The 26,076-nt window shown below is 35.6% G+C and overlaps 1 protein-coding gene across 1 annotated transcript; it reads left to right on the top strand.

The window, feature by feature from the left end:
• Positions 1 to 14,129: 14,129 nt before the first annotated feature.
• Positions 14,130 to 15,059, top strand: LOC124988946 (olfactory receptor 2J3-like). Its single transcript, XM_047558786.1, has one exon. It carries the CDS (start codon positions 14,130 to 14,132, stop codon positions 15,057 to 15,059), a length of 930 nt encoding a protein of 309 aa, XP_047414742.1.
• The last annotated feature ends 11,017 nt before the right edge of the window (positions 15,060 to 26,076 follow it).

Here is a 26,076-nt window from a genome sequence, read left to right as displayed (position 1 = left end):
TATCAAAACTGATGACTTCCATTTTTGTCCACTTCATCTTATATTTAGTCTTGTGCAGTAGATTCCTAATGCACATGCTCAATTTATCTCTTCTTTTTGTAATGCTGAAGGACAGGATTATTGGCACAAATGTGTCTTCCAGGAAATCACAGAAGATAACTCCAGTTTCCAGCCCAGGTATACCCAGTCTCATTCTTCTGTGTGGCCTCATTTTTATGTCAAGGTCATGACAAAAAGGAAACCAAGATTGAGGAGACTGGAAAACATAAGTAAATGCAACACAGCATCCTGGAATTAGATCCTGGAAGAAACAAACAAACAAACAAAAAAAAACCCTGAAAACTGACTTTAGCTAAGTCATGGGATCCAAAGGCATATTTGGGCAAATAATTTGCCCCAAATCATCAGCATGTTCTGTTTTCAGATCTTTTGATGGCTTATTGCATGAATAAAGATGAATAATTAGTAGAAAGTTCATATTGAACGCACAGGTAGTTACATCTAATATGTTCTAACAAATTTTTTAGACAATAAAGAATGTTAACTTTTTATCATAATTATTTTAGAAGAATGTATCTCATTGTCTTTATACAGTCATAATTTTTGGTGGTTTTAAGTGAGATGCTTGTGAAAGTACCTTGATTACTGTCAGTTATTTGAAAATTAAAATAATTTTTCTGATACTTCTCTCAAATCAAAATTTCCTGGTCATGGGGCTAGGGTTGTGGTTTAGAGGTAGAGTGCTTGGGTGGCACACGTGGAGTACTGGGTTTAATCCTTGGCACCACATAAAAGTAAACAAACAAAAATAAAGGTATTTTGTCCATCTACAGTTAAGAATTTTAAAAATTGCCTGGTCACATCACATCAATTACCAATTTGTAGACATAATCCTACAGATTATAATATTGCATTATATTCGTAACAAGAATCATGTTTGTACAAATGGAGTATAATATTCAGAATATAGTTAACAAAATTAATGTATTCATTATCCTTTAAAAAGACATGCAACATGCATACTAACAGAGCTATTGATACACATAGATAAGCAGTCAAAAATAATTAATCAAAATAATTATTAATCATCCCATTATGGTCCCTTTTGCCTAAGAGTCACTTAGTAAATTCAGTTGGTTTTAGTCATTAGTTCATACAGTGTCTTTGAAAATAATTTGTACAGTCTAGGGAAATATACCTAAAGGATTCACTGCATTTAAGAAAAGGCAATCTGAGATAATGAGTCTCCTGAGAGTAAAAGAAAGTTCAGGTCCCATGATGTGGTGACTCTACTGCTAGAACAATGGAAGGAATGTGAGGTTATGGCAAGAAATAAATTTCAACAGTATATTTTAAAACAGTTTCACTACTACAACATTCCAATTCCCACTTTCTCCACATTTTAGCCCTTCACAGATTCCCAGTGTGTTCACATTATATAAATACAAAGAACCTGAAATCTGCAACTTAATAGTACACAAGTACTATATATTTGCTGTCAAGAATCATTCTGGGGGAAGGGGATCATAAACTCTCAAGATGTAGAACGGTCCACAATTGTAGCAAGTTGAACAATTCCACCTTCCAGTATTATTTTTTGTGAAAATATTTATTATATAACACATTAAATTATTGTCTGCATAAATATTTTACTCAAATATATGACATTCATGATAAATGATAGAATTTCTTTAATGTTTGCAAAAGAAGAAACAAATTTTTCATTATTCATCAGTTATAAGTCAGATCCTCATTAACAAAACTTGTTCTCCTTTTTTATAATTGAAGGCAATTCCTTCTTACAGATAATTAATAACATCTTCCTTGAAATTTGACATCAGTTTTTAGAGTCCTTTTAAACTTCTGCTCCTAAAAGTGATTTTCTTGATATTAAACTTCATGACAAAATCACCACCTTCTCTTCAGTCCTCTAGACTTTAAAACAACATCATTATCATTGACTCATCTCATTCCCAAAGGATGCAAATCTAATGAAATTTCCACACCAACATCCTATATCAATCTCCTGCACTTTTCCTCTTTATATTTTTAGCAATTTTCTGCTAGTCAAGGACCAAATTATCAACTGCAGAAAAGATTGCAGTAACATTAATATATTTATTTCCAATGTTTCATACTCAAAACTACCTGGTACTACCCTTAATGTAATAATGAAGTTGAGGTCTTATCATTTTAGTTTAAAATTCTTTAAAGTCTCATGGCATATAGAAATGCACATTCTCCAATATTACTCATGTCTGCTCCTCAGTTCTGGCTCAATATGTATCCCCCTTCATATCTTACATGTTGCTCCATGTAATATATTAAATGATCCAACATTTAAATACACATTCTTACATTTTCATCCTCTGGAAATATCTTCTTATAAGGAAAAAATATATGGATTTTTCATAACTGAAACACATTCAATTTCCAGTCTGACATGCTGTGCAACCCCAAGAATCTATAAAACACATGTTCTTTATCTATCAAATGTGGGTATTGAAGATTTCTTGAAAGACTAAATAAGATTACAAATACAAAGAGTCATAAAGATTCATAACTCATGTCAACTTCAAATACTTGTGAGTTATTCTTTCATATATCTTATTGATTGTGGTATTTCTTTAGCCAGTGGTGTATTCATTATTCTACTAATATTCTTTATTATACTAATATTCAATATTTCTACTAATTATTAAAATGTTGCCACCTGTTCCTAAAAAATAGATTTTTATTTGTTCATATTTATTATACAGAATGACTGGTTTACTTGTGCCTACATAAAAATACACTTTGATCAATTTCATCCCCCAATACATCCCACAACCTGCCCTCCTCATTCCCCTGACCCCCTTCCTTTAATCTCCTGGTATCCCTTCTGATTTCATGAAGTCCCTTTTTTCCTGTGTTTTTTTTTTCTTTTAGCTTCCACATATGAGAGAAAATTATGCTTTATCTTTAAATCTAATTTATTGCACTCAAAATTATGGTCTAGACTATCATCTATTTTCCTGAAAAAGACATATTTTCTTTTTCTTGATGGCTGAATGAAACTTCATTGTTTATATGTAGCACATTTTCTTTTTCCATTAATCTTTTAGACACCAGGACAGATTCCATAACCTGACTATTGTGAATTGTGCATCTGTAAACATGAGCATGCATAAAATATGCTACTTTAATTCTTTTCAATCGCTGGGTTTCATTGGAAATCTATTTTTAGCTTTGTTTTTTTTGTTTTGCTTTGTTTTGTTTTTGTTTTTGTTTTTGCAAACCTTGTACTGATATCCACAGTGACTGTACTACTTGTACTAATTTACATTCCCAACAGCAGTGTATAAGAGTTCTTTCCCCCTACATCATCACCAGCTTCTATTGTCATTTGCATTCTTTAAAAAAATTTTTACAATTGTTCTTTTTAGATATACATGACAGTAGAGTATATTTTGACATATTAACATGGAGTATAACTTATTCTAATTAGGATTCAATTCTTGTGGTTGTACATGATGTGGAGTTACACTGGTTGTGTAAAAGTTTTGTTCAATTCATTTTACTGTATTTCCTATTCATTTCCCCGCTCCCTTCCCTTCATTCCCCTTTGTCTAATTTCTGAACCTCTGTTCTTCCCGCTCCCCTTGGCATTGTGTGTTAAGATTCAAATACCAGAGAGAACATTGGACCTTTGGTATTTTTAATTTCACTTGGCATAATAGTCTCTAGATTTATTTACTGGCTGAAGACCTAAATCATTTACATTCTTGATGCTTGCCATCCTAAATGGTGCAAACTGAAATCTCATTGTAGCTTTGATTTGTTTTTCCAGGATATCTAAAAATGTGAGACACTTTTTCATATAGTGGTTGACCATTTGTACTCCTTTTGAAATTTCTGCATTTAATTCATTTGCCCAATTATTGTTTGGGTTATTTATTTATTTTTAATGTGGAGTTATTTAAATTATTTGTATATTCTGAACATTAGTCCTGTGTTGGAGGAGAGGTTAAAATGATCTTCTTCCATTCTTTCCATTATTTCTTCACACTGTTTTCTTTGCTATGCAGAGGTGTTTTAATGTTTATTTCTTGATCTATAGGGGTCTTATTAAGGAACTCTTTGCCAGTGCCTATAAATTGAAGTGTTCCCCCTATGTTTTCTTCTAAGTTGTATAGTTAAGTCTTTGATACATTTCGAGTTCACATTTATCAGGATGAGAGATGGGAATCTAATCTCATTGTTCTAAGTATGGATATCCAATTTTACCAGCACCATTTGTTAAATGTTTTTAATTGGAGAAATATTTATTTATGTCTCTCTAATACATATTGTTGTACCTTTCTCAAGAATCAGAAGAATGTAAATGTTTCTATAATAATTTTGTCAAGTATGTCTCTCTACCTCCCACTTTGTGTAACCCAATACCACCACCAAACCTGTGCTGGTGTTAGCATTAGATGTAAATTCAGAACCGATTAAATCTCCTTACTCATCCCAGTAACCAGAGTTTGACTATTCAATACTGAACCTAAATAATACCCTCAGTACACTCACCACTTCACTGAGTAGCTGTTCTCTAGCCCTTTTGATTCTGAACTGCATAGGAGCTGGGGTATGAAGCTACTTCTGTACTGACGTTTTCCAAGACCCAAATATCTTTTTTTTTTTTTTTTTTTTCCGGTGCTGGGGATCGAACCCAGGGCTTTGTGCTTAGGAGGCAAGCCCTCTACTGACTGAGCTATCTCCCCAGCCCCCAGATATCTTTAATTCCTCTCCTTCTCTGTTTTTGTCTTCTTTTTTTTTTAGGGTATTTGATCAGCCTTTCCTTTCTTGCTCGAGAAGCATAGTCTGGAATATTGTTTAATATTATCTTTATTGCATTGGTTTTACGTGTTTCTAACTGGTGTCCTCTGTTTCAACACAGTTGAGCATAGGTCTTCTCATTCCCAAGTATATAACTCATCTCTACTTTGACTTGTGCCCCACTGGCTTATAGTCCTCTTCCAAAGTATTGTAATTCTGAATTTTTCAGTTTGAAAATGCAATGGACTTACTTATCTTAACAACAAAAGGATTTGGTTTTTTTTAACTTGAATTTATTAAAACCTTTATCAATTTTGTCATTGATCATTCCAGCTAGGGGCTGGTTGAAACAATGTCATAAAAACAGTTCTGTAGGTTTTAAATATACTTGGAATAAAGAGGCCAGGCATGATGGTGCCAGACTGTAATCCCAGTGACTCGAGAGACTGAGGCAGGAGGATCTCAAGTTCAAAGTCAGCCTCAGCAACTTAATGAGACCTCAAGCAACATAGTGAGATCCTGTCTCAAAATAAAGTATTTTTTGAAAAGGGGACTGGGCATGTGACTCAGTGGTTAAGTGCCCCTAGGTTCAATCCCTGGAACCAAAAAAAAAAAAAAACAGAAAAAAAAATAATGTTTCATTCTTCCAGTGAGATGGTAGATGGGACATTTGTTTTCACAGCCAACCCAGATATCAACCAAGAATACCTCTCTACAAGGATGGTGAACTACATGGAAGGGGTTCATTTCCAAGTTCAAACCTTTTCTTAACATCAAAACTGGGTGACCTTGGCCACCACCGCTCTTTTTCAGGGTCTCAGTCTCTCTGTTGGTAAAAGAAGTTTAGAGCAACTTGTCTCCCACCTTGCACATCCACATTTCCGAAAATATTTAAGACACTAAATACAGTTTTGTATACACAATTGAATGTAGTGGTAAAGCACAGGGATTCAGGATCAGTTGCCTGGATGCAAATCCCTAGCTCAGTCAGTGCCATAGCTTCTCTATATCTCAGCCCACTTATCCGTGAAATGAAGATATCACAATTATGTGAATTCCCACAACAAATGGGTTGTTTTAGAGATTTATTGAGTTAGCATATAAAATGACCAGAAAATTGATTATGGCAAAATAAGCTTTTGATTATGCATTATACATGTTACATTTAACCAAAAGTATTTGTTGAACTAGAACCCCAGCATTTATTTTAATCAATCCCCTAAGGGCAGCATGCATTTTTTGCCTTGTTTTTGTGCTGTGCATGTTTGAGAACATTTCTAAATCACAACAAAATCATCTCAAATTGTCTCTTAAAAATTCCACTACATGCATCTTTGCTATCTTTAGAACCAGGTTTTAAAGGCATGGGTCTTCTCCATTTGTTCTTTGGGAAAGGATTTCTGGCATGGGATAATAAAAGTTTAGATTGCTTTCTTTGAAAGGGTAATTTCAGGATTGCTCATGCTTTACATGTAAGGTAGAGCACACCTTTACCTTCAAATTTAATATGTACATTCCTTCCCATGGAGATTTTTAAAAATTAAGCAAACCAATCTTCCTATGAGAATACAGTGAACATACACACCTAAGAAATATCAAATATTCTAGCACAAATAAACATTGCTATGAATTTTCTACTTCAATACTTTCAGCATTGTTTTGTCCTGAGATTTTTATATAAAAGTTTAGAAAATCCCAATTTTTCATAGAATCTCGATATGACATACACTTCTGAAAATGACTAGTCTTTCCAGGCCTAAAAGTTGTGTACCTGTGTTTGGTATCTGCCAGGAATTGGTTCTCGTACCACCAGAGGTACCACTCTCCTGAATGCTCCAGTCCCCAATATAGAGTGGTATAATATTTCCAGAGAACCTATGCACATCCTCCTGGGTTTTTAAAACCATCTCTTTAATATCCAGTGCAATGTAAGTATGTCTTAGACTGTATAGTATTATGAAAATGACAAGAACAAACTGTGCATGTTCAGTAGAAACACATTTTTCCAAATAATTTTGATGCTGTTTGGCTGAATCCATAGATAAGGAAACCAAGATGCAGTAGGTAGACTGGATAATCATTACCAACCCAGAATAGAGGATGATTTCAGAAAGGACTCAGAAAAAAGGACCCAGTTTCTGTCACAGTGCTATTGACACAAATCTTGCTGGTTTTCTTTCTATTGAAATTGAAAATCTCTACATTTGCTTACATGTATGATTTAAATTACACAATTAACAACTTAATAAAATCATCAAAACTATTAGTTAACATCAGGAATTTCTATGTTTCTGTGTGTGCACTTGATTACATTCTGGCAATCAGTCAGAAATTTGAGAAGTGTTAATGTTTTTAATATTTTTACAAACAAAATGTACAAAATATATAATATAGAATATAGTGCTATGTTATATAGTTTCCAGAGTGAATCTGGTTTGCAGTTGATTTTTGGGGGGTAGATAACAGAAGATATTCTTTCTGATTACTTTTTTAAGATCTTGATCATTCAATATGTTGCCAAAAAAGCCCAATGTTTTGGAGTTTATTTTTTCACTACTTATCATCATCCTGAATTCCCAAAATGTTTATTCAACAAGTAGCTATAAAATCAACTAATTTCCTCTCATAAATTTTAATTAATTTTATAATAAAATTTTTATGTTTTGGAGTGTGATTCTAAAATTAAGTTTTAGTACAGTAATTTTTTAATGATACATAATTTTATATCATTTGGATCTAGATTTATATAAATAAAGAACTTATATTGCTGTCAGTCGAATGTAGCCTTTAGCCTGATAAGGAAGTGGGAAAGAATTTTCAGGTAATTCAAGACAAAGGATTTGCTTCCTGGTAAACAGATTAAATCATGGTTTTGAATAACTCTTGGAATACAGATTCATGATTGGAGATTATATTATCCCCTTGTGGGCGAAACACTGCTGTTTCACACTGAAAACATTCCTGAGAAATGGGCCTAGCAAGCACAATTTCTCCAAGGGCATTAATTGACACTTTGAGATTTAGATCCCAATGGCCCCAACTGAGGAAAACATGTCACATTCCCCAATTGTTTGTATGGCCCCTATTGCTCTAAGGTAAGATCGTCTCATCCCCTGGTACTCTGAAGGCTCTAATGAGTTTCTCCTTCTGGACACAAATAAATATGTTTAGTAGGTCTCTCTTCTGTAGCAACGATAATCACAGTTGCTTTAAGATTCTGCTTTATTAAATTGGTATGGCAGATCAGAATCGACGAAGTAGGTAGTCATTTATACAGTTAATTTCAAGGAAAATAATACTAGTGTCCTGGTCATCCACGCTTGATGAGGGATAGATAGGGAAGACAACATATAGGGAATGTGGACAGACACAGGACGGAATTAACAGGAATTGCTCAGGGATCACTTAAGCACTAGGTAAGAGTATGAAAGAGTAATTATCATCAGAATCAATAGATTTAGGCTAGTGATAAAGGGATGGGGAAAAGCAACTACTTTTCCCTCTACAGTGCTGATTGCTATACAGAGAATTTATCCTCAGCTCATAAAACTGATTTTTGATAAGATCTTTATTTCCCACTCTCTATTAAGAAGAAAATGAAATCATGAAATGTGTACCTTTTGACTACTTGAAGCTGTTATATGTTTTTGTCCCTTGCTTCATATCCCTTTCTACCTCTCTTTATAGCATGAACCATCTTTAACATGCTAAAGTTGCCTCATAGCTCCCACTTAGTTCTAATTAATACATGAGGTCATGGAGACAATTGTAGGAAAAAAAATTACAAAATTATATGTACATGAAAGAAAACATAACATTCTGGACCCTACTTCTCAGGATCACTCATTGGAAGGAAAAATAGTGGGGGTTTTTTGTTTGTTCATTATAATTATTTTTAAAAAATTTTTTATTGTAAACAAATGGGATACATGTTGTTTCTCTGTACATGGAGTAAAGGCATACCATTTGTGTAATCATAAATTTACATAGGGTAATATTGTTTGATTCATTCTGTTATTTTTTCCCTTCCCCCCACCCCTGCCACCCCTCTTTTCCCTGTATACAGTCCTTCCTTCCTCCATTCTTGCCCACCTCCCACTCCCCATTATGTGTTGTCATCCGCTTATTAGTGAGATCATTCATCCTTTGGTTTTTTGAGATTGGCTTATCTCACGTAGCATGATATTCTCGAATTTCATCCATTTGCCTGTAAATGCCATAGATTTATCATTCTTTATGGCTGAGTAATATTCCAAAATAGTGTTTTCAACCTCATGAAAATTTTTCAGCATCCTTTAACTGCTAGCAACCTGCATGAAGGAACTTTCATGATTTACCATTGGATCATTGCTGGTTTTGATTCGGGTAGAGAGTTCAAGAAAGTTCTTTTAAAAATGGCATGACTGGTTATCCTGGTTGGTTCTGATTTATAGAAAGGATTAGGATAACCACTGGTTATTGATTTTTTACCTTACCAATATTATTAAGACTTATGAGGTCTGAATTGGTCTCATAGTTTTAGGAACAAACTAATTTTTCTACATTTTCCTGTTTCCATTTCATCTATTAACTGCTCCTGACATCTTTTACAAGATTTAAGATTTGCATTTAAAAACTATGGGCAATTAAGAGACCTTCGAACTAGGAAATCACAAGTGATTCTACTATTATTTTCCTTTTCCTGCCAGAGCTAACTGGTAAGTATGAGAGAAAAAAAAATGTCCATGGGAGGAGAACTGAATGATGTGGTAAGTTGGAAAAGGGGGAGGATTCAGGAGAAAAAGATACGTTTAAATCTTGGGTTACTATGTGTTATTATAGCAACTATATAACAAAAACCAGTACTAATGGTTCTGATAAAAAATTGAAAACTGACAGAAAAAGATTTACCATTTATTGATTGGGTTCTTTGTATTTTTGGTGTAAAGATCTGTAAGTTCTTTATAAGTTTTGGAGATTAGTGCTCTATCTCAAGTGCGTGTGGAAAAGATTTTCTCCTACTCTGTAGGCTCCCTTTTTACATTATTGATTGTATCCTTTGCTGAGAAAAAGCTTTTTAGTTTGAGTCCATCCCATTTATTTATTCCTGCTTTGATTTCTTGTGCTTTGGGAGTCTTGTTAAGGAATTCTGATCCTAAGCCAACATGTTGAAGATTCGGGCCTACTTTACCTTCTATTAGGTGCAGAGTTTCTGGTCTAATTCCTAAGTCCTTGATCCATTTTGAGTTGAGTTTTTTGCAGGGTGAGAGATAGAGGTTTAGTTTCATTCTGCTGCATATGGATTTCCAGTTTTGCCAGCACCATTTGTTGAACAGGTTATCTTTTCTCCATTGTATGTTTTTAGCTCCTTTTTCTAGTATGAGGTGACTGTATTTATGTGGGTTCATCTCTGTGTCTTCTATTCTGCACCAGTGGTCTGCCTGTCTATTTTGGTGCCAACCATACCGTTTTTGTTACTAAAGAACCCAACCAACAAATGGACCAAGGAACTGGACAGACACTTTACAGAAGACAGACAGGTGATTAATAAATATATAAAAAAAAGTGTTCAATATCTAGTAATTAGAGAAATGCAAATTAAAACAACTCTAAGATTTCATCTTACCCCAATCACAATGGCTATTAGCAAGAACACAAACAATAACAGATGTTGGCATGGATGTGAGAAAAAAGGCACACTTTCACATTGCTGGTAGGAGTGCAAACTGGTGCAGCCATTCTGGAAAGAAGTGTAGAGAATCCTCCAAAAACTTGGAATGGACCCACCTTTTGACTCAGTTCTCTCACTCCTCAGTTTATACCCAAAGAACTTAAAATTAGCGTACTACAGTAACGCAGCCACATCAATGTTTATAGCAGCTCAATTCACAATAGCTAGAATGTGAAACCAACCTAGATGCCCTTCAACAGATGAATGGATAAAGAAACTTTGGTATATATACACAACGGAATATTATTCAGACATAAAGAAGAATACTATTATGGCATTTACAAATAAATGGATGGAATTGGAGAATATCATGCTAAGTGAAATAAGTCAATCCCAAAAAACCAAAGGCGGAATGTGTTCCCTGGTAAGTGGATGATGATATATAGTGGGGGCCGGGGGGCGCAGTAAGAATGGAGGAACTTTAGATTATGTAGATGGAAATGAGAAGGAGAGGGGGTATGAAAATTGGTGAAATAAGACAGACATCACTACCCTATGTACACATATGATTACACAAATGGTATGAATCTACATCATGTACAGCCATAGAAACAAAATGATGTACCCCATTTGTGTGCAGTGAATACAAATGCAGTCTGTAAAAAATTTAAAAATAAATAAATAATCTTTAAAAAAGAAAAAGATTTACCTAATATTCATAACTATTGATGAACTATACTTTTTTTTAAAAAAACATAAGATTCACTAGGTGCAGTATAGTAAGTGACAAAATCTATTTACCAGTTTCGGTAAATATTAATATTTCTTCTCTAAACTGGGGAATTAAAAATATGTAGGAGTTAAAGCTTATGCTGACAATTTAAATACTGCGTAAGTCTTTGTCCCAGAGGAAAAGTCATTTATGTAGAAAGCTTCCTCAGGCCCAGTGGCTCATTGTCTCTGCTTTGAGATGCAACACTCCCAACTCTGTCATCACTGGTTCCTCTCCCTTGTCCTGCTCCTCATACCTTTCTTTCCTTCTAGGTTTGCTCACTGATTTTTGATCTTCCTAAAATTTTCTCCTTTTAAATTTCATTAGAGTCACACATCCTTCACGCATCATTCTTACACCCTTGTCTCCAGATTCTAGCTTTTTCAAACCCTTACCAGTCTCAAGTTGATGTGGTTGCCATCATGTGCCATATTGCTGCTACCTCACTTCAGAATGTGTTTTCATTTAGTGTTTTGACTGCAAGTAAGTGAACCAGAAGAAAAGGTTCTTCTCTAAGCAAATCAGAAGGTCAGGGTCTTCTCTAAGTTCTATAAGCTTATCAAACTGACTCAATATATTTTACCATATGTAAATATACTGAAATCACCATTAAAATTGATATCCTTCATCATGTTTTCATTCATTGCAAAATTATTGTAATAGGAATTGGGTGGTAAAACCAGATAAGCGGAAGTAAACTAAAAATGCCTAAAACTTAAGTCACTTATTAATAAAGATGATTCATTCCATGGAAATTATTTTCCCTAGCAACTTTAGGCATTTCTTCAAGTTCCATTTACTCAGGCATCTCCCTAGAATAAATCAGAACTCAAAGGTTAAAAGCTAGTTATTCTGTAAGAAGGCAAATGTATAGATGACACATACAATTTAAGAGTTGATTTTTATTTATTTTCATAAATATTTATACGGTATAATTTCAAGATGACATAAATAATAAAACTATCATTTTTCTTTTAAGAAGACTACATCTTTACATGAATATGTTGTTTTATGATTTAGCTTTTCTATCTTATTTTCTATTATCTATTGATCATCTGTATCCATTTATCTGCTTATCGATCTATGATATATAATCAAGCACTTGGAAGTTAAGTTGCAGATGTGGTATTACTTTATTGCTGAATATTTCAGTGTTTATTGACTAAGAAAAAGGTGTGTTTTATATAACTTCCATATAGGTATCAAATTCAGTAAATTTAATTAGGGAACAAGATAATCTAAACAGTGCATATTCAAATTTTTCCAATTTTCTCAATAATTTTGTTAGTAGCTATTTTTCCAGGCCATGGTGACCTATTGAGATAAACTACCTTACTCGTCCCTTTTATTATGTTTGATATGAACCAATTCCTCTATCTCATTACCTTTATTGACCTTGACAATTTAAGAGTACAGACAAGACATTTTGTTTCAGTTTGAGATTAGGTTATGTGTCTTCATGATTAGAAGCAGGATATTTGTTTTTGTTGGTTTTTTGTTTGTTTGTTTGTTTGTTTTGGTAGGAATATATCGGAAATGATGTCATGCCTATTCCGAGAATAAAATCAGCAGACTTATATTGTTGACTTGTCTTAACACTGGTGATATTGACAGGTGGTGTCCACCATGTTCTTCAACTCTACCACTGACTATTTTTTACATTGTAATTAACTAGTCTTTTATGGTAAAATATTTTAGAACATGTAAAAACCTGTATCATTAAATTTTTATGAATCACTTTTATTTTTCCAACTCCCTTTAACCTTCCATACTTATTGGATAGGCCTCAAGTATGTAGAATGACTTTTTCTTCACTATTCATTTTGTTCCTTTATTATTTATATCAATCTGAACTTCATAATTCTGATGATACCAAATTCATTATCATAAAAGTTTCTGTTTTTTTATTGGTTCTTTTTAGTTATACATGATAGTAGAGTACATTTTGATAAAATTATACAAGCATGGAAAGTATTTTATTCTGATTAGGACCCCCTTCTTGTTACACAATGGTGGGAATCACTGTGGTATATTCATATATGTACATATTAAGAAAATTTTGTCAGATTCATTCTACTGTTTTTTCATTTCCTTTTCCTTTCCTATCCCTTCCCTTCATTCTCCTTTGTCTAATATTCTGAATTTCTTTTCTTCCCCTCACCCCTTATTGTGGGTTAACGTCCACAAATCAGTGAAAACTTTCGTCCTTCAATTTTTGAGAAATGGCGTATTTCACTTAGCATGATACTCTTCAGATCTATCCATTTACTGGAAAATGCCATAATTTCATTCTTCTTATAGGCTGAGTAATACTCCATTGTGTATGTATGCAACATGTTCTTTGTCCATTCACCTATTGAGAGGCACCTAGGTTGGTTCCTTACCTTAGTTATTGTGAATTGAGCTGCTAAAAACATAGATGTGATTGCATCACTGTCACTATGATATGGTGAATATATAACAAGGAGTGGGATAGTTGGGTCAAATGGTAGTTCCATTTCTAATTTTTCGAGGAATCTCCATACTGCTTTTCATATTTGTACCAATTTGCTGTCCCACCAGCAATGTATGAAGGTACCTTTTTCTCCATTCTTCACCAACATTTATTTTTACTTGTATTCTTGATAACTGTCTTTCTGACTGAAATGAGACGAAATTTCAATGTAGTTTTAATTTGCATTTCTCTAATTGTTAGAGATGTTAAACATTTTTTTCCAATATTTATTGACCATTTACGTGTCCTTTGAGAAGTGATACTGGAAAGTGATCCTAGTAGTAAACAGTGAAGGGATGTTAAAAATGCTTTCTTTACAACTTCATGTATCCTTACAGCCCTTGAACAATATTTTTATGTGTGTGTATATGTTTATGTGATTGTTCTCCTCAGGTAAGAGAAAGCAAATGATGATGGAAAAATTCAATGTTACCTCTGAAAGCTACTTAATTCTGCTGGGGTTTTCTAATTGGCCTCACCTGGAAGTAGTTTTCTTTGTGATTATCTTGATGTTCTACCTGATGACACTAACAGGGAACACGTTCATCATCATCTTATCTTACCTGGATTCCCATCTCCACACTCCCATGTACTTCTTCCTCTCAAACCTCTCTTTCCTGGATCTCTGCTACACGACCAGCTCCATCCCACAACTGCTGGTGAACCTCTGGGGCCCAGAGAAGACCATATCTTATGCAGGTTGCATGGTTCAACTTTACTTTGTCCTTGCGTTAGGAACAACAGAGTGTATCCTGTTGGTGGTGATGTCCTATGACCGTTATGTGGCTGTGTGTAAACCCTTGCATTACACTGTTCTCATGCACCCTCGACTGTGCCACTTGCTTGCTGTGGCTTCTTGGGCATGTGGATTTACCAACTCAGCAGTCCATTCCCTCTTTATCCTCTGGGTACCCCTGTGTGGACATCTACAAGTGAATCACTTCTTCTGTGAAGTACCAGCACTCCTGCAATTATCCTGTTTTGATACTCATGCCAATGAACTGACCATCATGATCACAACCTCTATTGTTGTTCTCATACCTCTTGTCCTCATTCTGACGTCCTATGGTGCCATTGCTCGAGCGGTACTGAGGATGCAGTCAACTACTGGACTTCAGAAAGTCTTTGGAACATGTGGAGCCCATCTTATGGTGGTCTCCCTCTTTTACATTCCAGTCATGTGCATGTATCTCCAGCCACCAACAGAAAATTCTCAAGACCGAGGCAAGTTCATCGCCCTCTTTTATACTGTTGTCACACCGAGCCTCAATCCACTCATCTACACCCTCAGAAACAAAGATGTAAGAGGGGCAGTTAAGAGATTAATGGGGCGGGAGTAACCTGTATGATTGTGACATTCACAGTGTAATGGTGATTCTGTTCACCAATGGCTCATCCATCCATGCATTCATTCCCCACCCTTTTCCTCGCTCAGCACTTTTTGAACACTTACTCTTACCAGGCCACAGAGTTCTTCCTAACATACATGAATAAAACATAACCTACCTAAATCACATTGAATTGTGGAGACCCAGTCTGTAAATTCAAGTTCAAATATCAACAGTGTTTTTTTTCCATATTACAATCCAAATGAATTCAAAGCCTGTTTAAATTGAAAATGATTCTGAAGTTTCTTGTAGATATTGATGGAAGAGCAGTTCATAATTGTAATGCAAAGTCAATGTGCTCAATTGAAATAATCTTTACAATGTGTCTTCTAATTTCTTGCTTTTTTAGGCAGAATACTTTGGTATTCTGTCTTTGATTAGTTATAGACATAGCAAAATACTGTAAATATTTCTCTCTTTGTTGCATATTGCTATGGTTTAAATATGATATCAGTGTGTTCATAAAGGTTCATGTAGTGGAGACTTGGTTTTCAGCACGGCAGTGTGAAATGGTGATGGTACCTGTAAGAAGTGGCACCTACTCAAAGGTTATGAGGTTATCATGGTTTCTGCACTTGGAAGGGATTACTGTACTTCTTACAGAACTCCAATTACCCATTTCCATAAAAATTGTTAGAAAAAAGGAAGCCTGACCCCAAAGTGTCTACTGCTTTCCTGTCTTGCCATGTTATCTCTCCATTCTCCTGCCCTGGGCTATCTCAGTGCACCAATCTTGATCTATATGCCATTGCCATGCCCTTTAGCCTTCAAAACTTTAAAAGAAACTTCTTTTAGTTTGTAAGTCACCAACCTCAGATTTTTTGTTATAACCACAGAACATGATCTCATACAAATTGTAAATATTATGAGGAAATTGGGTCCAAATTCTTTCATACCTTTTATGAATATTAAGAAAATACATTTCACGAGTTATAACAAGATGAACCTGAAGTAATATAGCCAAAGTAACCATCTAATATTCTTCTTTTTTTTGCAAGAAGTGAGATTTGAGTGGAAGGTGCATACAATTTGGAAATTCTGACATATAGCTGGTTAAGTAATGGTCATCACAGATTAGGTAGAGTTAGGCAAAGGAAACTCTTGGAGGACCTGCATATCCTAAGGTATTATAGAGAACATGTGGTACAGATGGATAACTGGATTTTGAAATTTACTTGAAGCCAATGGATGTTGCAAAAAATTGCTGGAAATCATTGGAAAAATTTTAAGATAAAAGTCATTGCATGGAAAGTTAGTTTTTTTTTTTTTTTTAGGCTTGGTCTAATTTGAGTATTTGCATCTAAGAAGTGTGTTAAGAAAATGACCTTTATATTTTCCAAATAAATAAATGTATTTTAATAACAAAGTTTTGCAACCTATATTATTATCAACCATATCCAACTTAAGATAAGTGCACTACATATGTCACCCTTTCAGCTGTCATATTAACTGAATGGAATAATGAGTAAATGACAATTTGATATAAAATAACATCTTGACAATGATTGGATTTTATCTGAAATCAAATGACAGCTTTAGTTTTAGGGACTGTTAAGATTTAGCTATTACTGATTTAGGGATTGTCTCCTAAATGATAAAATGAAAGCACATTCTAAAATGTCCCCTTGATTTCCTGTGTGGCTTGTACTACATTGATTCTGTTTTGTTCTTTTCTGAGTTTGTGACTCTTTCTTTAACCCCAGGGATAAATGTATGATATAATGAATGACCTATGTCCCTCTGTATTAAATCTGTTACCCAAGAAATACAAAATCAAGAATTGCATACATAAAGTCCATAATAATTTAGTCAATACTTGGGACCCCATGGAGGGAAACATCCCATAAAAATAAATCCTTAAAAATGAAAACACATCAATTTGAACCATCTTGCTCTGTGTAAATCTCATGATTTGGAATATCTCATGCACCCTCGTGATCACTCACCCTTTAAATCCTCCTCTTTAATAACAATTAAAGAAAAATAGACAAAAATTATTTTTTCTAGTATAAAATGTGATGCTTTGATATATGCATATATAATAAAAATATGTATTCAAGACAATTAATATATCTATCCCATCTCATCTTGAAATTTTGTGGTGAGAACATTTAAGATTTACTCTTTATTTTAGTTACATGCTAGATTTTTATTTTAAGTACATGAAAGATAATAGTCTTGATAACCTACTTTATATATAGTTACATTTCCTTTACTTTGAATCCACAAAACTTCTCTTTTTTATTATTTTATTTCTTTAAATTTTTTTATTTTTTTAATTTTTAAATTTTTTACAGACTGCATTTTGATTCATTATACACAAATGGGGTACATCATTTCATTTCTATAGTTGTGCATGATGTAGATTCATATCATTCATGTATTATCCCACTCCTCAGTTTATGCCCAAAGGAATTAAAATTAGCATACTACAGTAACGCATTCACATCAATTTTTATAGCACACAATTCACAATAGCTAAACTATGGAACCAAACTAGATGCCCTTCAGTCGATGAATGGATAAAGAAACTGTGGTGTATATACACAATGGACTATTATTCAGTCATAAAGAAGAAGAATATTATGGCATTTGCAAATAAATGGATGGAATTGGAGAATATCATGCTAAGTGAAATAAGTCAATTCCAAAAAACCAAAAGTCAAAAGACTTCCCTGGTAAGTGGATGATGATATATAATGGAGAAAAGGGGTGAAAGAAGAATGGAGGAACTTTAGATTGCATAGAGGGAAATGAGAGGGAAGGGGGTATGTAAAATGGTGGAATGAAACAGACATCATTACCCTATGTACATGTAAATTTACTTTTCTTTTTAAAACATTCAAGTACACAGCACAGGATTATTATTTGTAGTTACCATGTTATGTAATAGATATCTTGAACGTACTCCTACTGTCTAACAAAAATGTACCTTTTCACTCAATCTCGCCTTCTGTCTTTCCTTCTCCGTAGCTAGTCCCCAGCAACCACCATTCTCCCATTCACTGCTCCATGATTTCAACTTGTGCTGTGCCACATGTAAGTGAGATCACAGGGCATTTGTCTTTCTGAGCTTGGCTTATTTCATTCAGCATAATGTCGTCCAGGTTTAACATATTGGTGAGAAAGTAGGGTTGCCTTCTCTTTTCTTTTTCTTTTTTTGGTACCAGAGATTGAACGCAAGTATATTCCCAGCCCTTATTTATATTTTATTTAGAGAATGGGCTTAAGTTGCTGAGGCTAGCTTTGAACTTGCAATCCTTCTGCCTCAGCCTCTGAAACCACTGGGATTATAGGCGTGCACCACCACACTCAGCTGCCTTCTTTTCTAATGCTAAACATATATGCATAGAAATATATTATACACATGTACAAACATATATATGCATAAACACATTTGCATATATATTTATATATGTATACATATATATCACATCATATCACTGTTATCACAATAACTTCCTCTTTTATATGGACACCGATTCAATACCTTGATCATGAATAATGCTGCAACAAACATGGGAGTTCATACATCTCTACCTAATAACGATTTAATTCCTTTAAATATAAACCCAGAAATAGGGTTGCTGGATTATATACTAGCCCTATTTTTAATTTTTTTAGGAACCTCCACAATGTTTTCCTTAATCATCATACTAATTTAGATTCCTGACAGCAGTTAACACTGTTCCCTTTTCTTCGCATCTTCAATGACACTTCCTTTTGTCTTTTCTTGATAGACATAATAACAGGGTCAAGTGTGTGATGTGAAGTGACACAGGGCCTGGTCCCTGGCCCACGGGAAACAGGGCCTCAGGCACAAGCCTGGAGCCAGGCCCGCTTGTGGTGGTCTGGAGATGAGGTCCAACACAAGAGGCTGACTATGGGCCACAGAGGGCGTCTGCTGCTGGGTTTCACGGAGAGGGGCCTTGAGTTGAGGTCTGCAGCAAAGTCATTGCTGACTTCACTCTCCATGCCCTGTGTCAGGGAAGTTCTTTCTGTGATATGAGGCAGAGGTGCAGAGGAAAGGTGATGCAGGTACAGGGAAACTGTCCCTCCTACTACCTTCTAATGTGTCTTTTCTTCTTTATGTGCTACTCCAGGCACTGTGATCTCTCACCTGGATTCCTCAGCTCTGTTCAAGTTGATCCACGTTGTGGGGTTGGGGCAGGAACAGCTATGGAAAGTCTTCTTTCCTCAAATTTCATACATCATTCCATTTAAATTTTCAACTTTGTAACATAATGTCTTCTTTTCTCCCTTTTCTGATTATAATAATGTATACATTTTATTTTATATATGTACACATTTTTCTTTCCAGTTGGATGCTTTTTAGTTGATGAAAAATTGAATGCTGGCCACATTTGCATATTTGATTTGATTTGTAGTCTACGTATAGATATTATGCCAAAAATTTCCTTAAAGACCAACACCAATGCTATTGTTTCTGTTGTTTTGTTTGTTTCAAACTAATTACAAGAGCCTTATGAAAATTTACCACTGGAGAGAGTAATAAATATCAGTTTTCTTACTTTAAAAATAAGAAAATTGAAAGGAATAGGATAGGTGACTTGACTAAGTTTAAATCACTTTTAAGTGATGAAATCAGGGTGTGACAATGTACTTTTAGCTTTTGGGTAATCATTTCTGATGATCTATAACACCCAAAGCACACTAGAAGCTCTGAAATCCCCTCATTTCCAACACTAACTGTTAAGTCTAAGTTGATAAATTGGCATGGGAACAGTACACATGAATTTGTGCCACAAGGAACTTTACTTAAAAAGCAAGCATGAGGTCGCTATTGTCCTAGATAAGAACGGAGTCTCACAGTGTGCAAGCACCAATGCCTTTACCCTATAAATGTCTATCTACACAGATGTCTCCATATATTTATCCACTTCACCTAATGCATACTCCTGTGTAGCACATTCCTTATGTACATACTCAGGTATGTCTTCTTTTTGTAACTCTGCATGATAGGATTATTGGCATCAATGTGTCATTCATGCAACTACAGAAAATAGGACTGACTTCTAACCAGGCACTCTTAGTCTTTTTCTTCTACGTGACCTTATGTTTATGATTTCTAAATCTGTTTTATAAACATGCAGTTGGAAAGGGAACTTGTCATTTTCTCCTCCACAGCCCAGATGTTCCAGGGTAGTGGGGCAGGTTGCAGGCAGGCCAAAGCAAATGTCCAGAGACAGTATGGGAGACACGGTTATTGGGGAAAGCTTACAAGACATGAATTATTGGTCTAGGAAGAGTTCAGTGATGACATGCTGACAGATAACACTTCCATTCCCCATGATGCTCTGCCAAGTACTGCCTCTTCTTCACAGTATTTTTTCCCTTGGTAGCCATATCCTTTCTATAGTGCCCTCAGATCCAGGCCTGTTTCTGCTCAGAAAGGGGTTTTCTATGTTAGGAGGCAGAAGCAATGACATCAGTATTAGCTTGCTTGTATGACAAGCATCCCAAAGAGAAAATGCCCTGGTGTTCATGCAAATACCGATTCTCCAAAACTCCAAGAAGTAAAACTTTACAGCAGTAGGTAGATCCTCCAGAGTGCCAGACCTGCTCCAGGTGGCCAGGCTCATCCTGTCCCACACCAAGCTGCAAAGAACACTAGGAGTATTCTGCCTGGAACCTAAATCAGTATTCAGGCAGGCATCAGAAGGGACCATCCATGGGGTGGTTCAAGAGGAAGACAAGATAGTGCTTCCCAAATATCCTCATAATTATTATACACAGAAGGAGGAAATACACAAGGCTGTTCTTGATCAAAGGTGACTGATATCAGGGAATATGTCCCTTCCAACAACCCCAACATCTAAGAGGATGAATGTTTTTCCTCAGGTGTGCAATTCAGGGATTACTGTTGTAAGTGGAGCTTATAGGGCACTTTGTGTTGTACATTACTAAAGACTGGATTCATGCAATTTCAGAGGAAATGGAGGACTCTTTTAGAGATTGGAGTAGAGGCCATGTTATTTTTGTCAGGAGACAAGAGACTCATTCCAGATCTCTATTTTTTTAATGTGAGATTAGGGAAATTTTATAGTCTTATTTTATTAAATAAGATAATCTATATCTCTTCTCCTTCCTTAAAATCTATGACACCTATGTTTGACCTTTTAATATTGTCCAGAGCTTTTGTATAGGATGATCACAGTTTCTTCATTTATAATACTAAGTGTTCTACTTCCTGCACCTTATCTTCCAGACCTGGTAATTCTTTCTCTGCTTGGTCTATTGTGCTGATGGAACTCTGCCGATCTACTCTTTATTATTTGGTTACTTGAGTTTTTCATGTCCAAGTTTCCTTTCTGAGTGTTTTTCAGAATTTTGCTCTCTTCATTAAGATAGAGATAGGCAAAGTTCATTCCTTACATATTTTAATTCGTTGATCATTTTAACAATCAACTTTTTCAGCATTTCTTCCACTTCAATTCTTTTGTACCTAGGTGTGGGAAGTTTGAATGTTTGGTGGATTTTATTACTTTGTTTTTCTCATGTTTTCTGTGTTTATGTGTTGAAATTTCCTATTCTTTTGGGATGAATATCTCTAGCTTCTTTTTAATGAGCTACCATCTTCTAATATGTGTCCTGAACTGGTGTTTTTTTAGCCTCAACGGACCCACTCAATATGTTCAAGAGGTATGTTTAATCTCCACCTCCACTTAGAAGAACCATCAGTAATAGATACAACTTGGAAGGAAACCATGTATCAACAAACTATAAAAACTTATTGATGATGATATTTTATACTACATTAACCAAAAAGAAAATGGGGTACTGTTTACATTGAATAGGCTGAAAAATCAGATAATGAAGTAAAACTAATTTTAAGATATAAAGAAATTAGGAGGAAAAAATGAGGGGAAAAGTGTGAGGGAGGAAAGAGGGACATTGGTATTCCATGTTTCTAACTGGTGTCCTCTTTTCCAACACAGTTGCACATAGGTCTCCTCACTCCCAAATATATAACTCTTGTCCATACTAACTTGGGTCCCACTAGCTTATGGTCCTCCTCCAAAGTATTGTAATTCTGAATTTCTCAGTTTGAAAAGACAATGGATTTATATTAGTTGCAAAAGTATTTGTTGAACTAGAATCCTGGCATACATTTATTTTAATCATCCCCTAAGGGCAGCATGCATTCCTTGCCTTGTTTTTTATGCTGTGCAAGTCTGAGAACATCTCTGGTGTGGAGCAAATCATTACTAAATCATCTCGAATTGTCTCTTAAAGATTTCACTACATGCATCTTTGCTATCTTTACAACCAGGTTTTAAAGGCATGGGTCTTCTCCATTTATTCTTCAGGAAAGGATTTCTTGCATGGGAAAATAAAAGTTTGGATTACTTTCTTTGAAAGGGTAATTTCAGGATTGCTCATGCTTTACATGTAAGGTAGAGCACACCTTTACCTTCAAATTTAATATGTACATTCCTTTCCATGGTGATTTTAAAAAATTAAGTAAACTAACCTTCCTGTGAGAATACACTGAACATACACACCCAGGAAATATCAAATATTCTAGCATGAATAAACATTGCTATGGATTTTCTACTTCACTACTTTCAGCATTGTTTTGTCCTGAGATTTTTATATAAAATTTAAGAAATCCCAATTTTTCACAGAATCTGGATATGACATACACTTCTGAAAATGACTAGTCTTTCCAGGCCTAAAAGTGGTGTACCTGTTGTGAGCTCGAGGGCAAGGGCTGGTGGCCAAACAAAAGCAGACAAAAATGGCCAAAGCAAACATTATTGGAATTTGACTCAGGAGCGAAATTCCCAGCCCTCCGGGGTACAGGTCAGGGTGGAGAGCCAGAGAAAATTGCACATGGCCTCAGCAGCCCAGGGTCTTTAAACAGGCCAGAATAGGTAGTGGTGGGGGTTCCTGCTGAATGATGGGTGGATATAAGGGTCAGTGGAGTTTATCTACTCCCTGTTTGATTGGTCACTCTTTGACAGACTGCCTGCTGCTTTAGTTGTTTTATTCTCTCCCACATAGCTGCTAAAGTCCTGACCTAACATTCTGTTCTTTTTGGTGATATAGGGCACTGGAGTCCATCTGGCTACTTCCTACATGTTAGGGGGCATTGTGGGGGAAAAAGGTTCAGGTTCTAGGTTGGTAGGGAGGCGGCTATAAGAGTGTAGGAGCATCTGGTTGTATGTCACCCTAGCAACCTTACTCATGCAGTTCTGGGCAAATCTGAGAAGACAGGGAGTAATCTTTAGTAGAAATTCTATCACAAATATGGGAGTAAGGATAGGGGTCAGCCAGGTGACAAGAGTGGAATTCAGTCATCTTGGTCAGGGGTCATTTGATTCTTGCTGCTTCAGTCTTTCATTTAGATGTCTGAGAATTCCAACATTTCTTCCATCAGATGGGTTTCACTGATGTAGTAACAACATTCTTCTCTTAGGAGAGGCATGTTCCCCTTTTGTCTGCTGTCAGATCTAGTGCTTGACAGTTCTGTAAGGAAACTTGGGCAATAAATGTTATTCATCTTTGTACGGATGCCGGGGGGCAGCAGATGCCTCTACTGCCTTCTGGAGTTTCTGTTCTAGTTTTTGGGTGGCAGTGACTGCATAATTAAGTCCTCTTGCTGGTATAACCTGTGTTTAGTAGAAATCTCTATATTTCTGTGACTTAGGGCTAGATAATCATACTAGCAAGCATAGATCAAGCCTACCTGTGTAGCTTAGGAGGATCTGTAGGCTGTAAACTGACTAAAAACTCCTGACTCTGGCAGTTTCTCTTAATAGTTATCAGGTACACCTGCCTAAGAATCTCTCTCTTGTAGCTTCCAGTCTTATTTATTCTAGGGGGGTTAACACAAGTGTACATCTTAGGTTGTATTTAACTATTGTTTCTTTTAAATGCCCAAGAATGGCTATATTTTGGGTTTAACTGTTTTGCTAGGTGTTTAAGACCAAACTGGTCAAATTGACCTGTTCCTATCTGTTAAAGAGTCAGCTAAGTTCTCACAGGGCTCACTCATGGGGAACTTGAGAGCAACTTCTTAACTCTGTTAGTGCTGTTAATTAGGCAGGGTCTCCTCGATGGGGTGGCTTCCCTTGGAAGCATCAGGGATGTCTCCCTTTTCCAATGGCCCTTCTCTGCAGCAGGTGCACTGACTAGCTTTTCATCCTCCAATGGTCTCATCAATCTCCCTGACTGGGAGGTAGTGTGGCTCAGAATTGCAAAGTTCTTTAGAGAAGTTTTCTTGTTCCTTGGATTCAGTTTGACTCTTAGGGCAAGAGCCAACTACTGGTTTTCTTGGCCTGTTTGTTTTAATTTTGATCTTTAAGGTTGATCTTAAACATCCAACAAGTCAGGCTCACCAGTCATAAAGTAAGAGTACTGGGATATAACTTCAATGTCTATAACTTTACAGATATTTACCCTTTTATTTAACTGGAGTCTGTATTAGTACTGGAAGTTACCATTATATAGTATCTGTTCTGTAGGTGTAGGCAAGTTACCTAGGTTGTATGTTCTTGAAGCAGTACCTCTGCAAAAATAACAAGTAACAGCTTTACAAAATGAAATTAGCAAGAGTAGAAAATATATTCAGCTTGTATAATAGTTATCTTGAATTTTGGCTGAGCTATACATTATATCCCCTGTTTGAGATCACAGTAATCTTTACAACAAACATCAAACTTTTGAACACAACTCTACATGAGTTAAAATCTGGCTTATTTTGGAGTCATTCTAACATGCAGCAGGGAGGGAGACAGAGTCTTCTCTCAGGTAAGGCGAGACTCTTCACAAATCCTAGGTAAAGTGTTCTAATTCTGAAGCTGATTTCTGTCTCTTTTGCCATGACCAGCATGACCAAATTCTCAGGTCCAATGAGTGGCAAAGGAGGATTAGAAAATAAAGATTTATAAACACAGATTTTGAGGATTAAGCTGGGATCAGATGGAGCTCTGTTCTCTGATGGAAATGCAGATCTAAAGAGTTATACCAGCAATCTTTATTTATGTATGCCTTATATCAGATGAAAGACTATGTAGGGATTATTCTTTGTTTTCAGGAAAGTTACAGAGACTGGGACTTCTATGTAACTTTTTCACAGCTGCAAAGTGCAATGTTAGGAGCTCTGTGTAGCTCTCAAGAAAGTCCACTGTCCAAAGTTACTGTAAGTCAGGCAGGAACCAGAGAAGGGAGCTGATGAAACACTGTGGTTATCTAGCAAATGAATTTCTTCCTGCCCAGGAGTTGTGTCCCTGAGATCAATTTCAGAGCTGATAGGACTCCTGCACAGAGCCTCCCCAGGGAGGGTACTGCTGCAGCAACCAGGCATCTTTTGCCCCTGCACAGGAACACTCCCAGGCATGAGACAAGCCACAGTCATGAGGTCATCAGAGACTCCAATCTCAGTCACTGTTGTCCCATTTTCCGCTATTGCACTTCACACTCTTTCTTAAATGTGATTTTACAAGTTTGCATATTTTGCTTTCAGAGTTTATATAATGTGTTTCTTGGAAACATCTGATTAATTTACAGGGTTATATTAAATATTTTCCTATCTTCCAGATACACAAGTCTTTAAAGCAGAAAATTTATTCTGCTTTAAATTAATTTATTAATTTAAATTCATTTATTCTGCTGTTCTGCAAGTTAAGCTTATCTCTGATGGTAATTTATATTTTACTTTGTTGGAGTTCTGGTAAAAGACTTTTTTTGCACCTGTGGGGAGAGTTTTGTCCATTAGGTGGACCTGGTCACCTAATGATCTTGTGGTGCCTGTTGGATGCAGGGTTGTTAGTCTGGGGTGAGAGTGGAAGAAAAACATGCCAGGTGAGATCCTAAGTTTGGGAAAGATTTAATATAAGTAGAGGATTCAGCAGAGAAAGACCCTAAATGTTTCTCAATCTGGGAAAGATCCTATAGTAAGAATGGAACGTGGACTCGCACAATGTCCTCTGCACAGCCACCT

Source organism: Sciurus carolinensis, chromosome 7, assembly GCF_902686445.1.
Source record: "Sciurus carolinensis chromosome 7, mSciCar1.2, whole genome shotgun sequence".
NCBI lineage: Eukaryota > Metazoa > Chordata > Mammalia > Rodentia > Sciuridae > Sciurus > Sciurus carolinensis.
Note: the sequence above shows the minus strand (reverse complement) of the source record. Positions and strands in the feature narration are given on the sequence as shown.

Bases quoted from the DNA above. Each gene is read 5' to 3' on its own strand.
- LOC124988946 (XM_047558786.1), top strand. From the start codon at position 14,130: ATGATGGAAAAATTCAATGTTACCTCTGAAAGCTACTTAATTCTGCTG.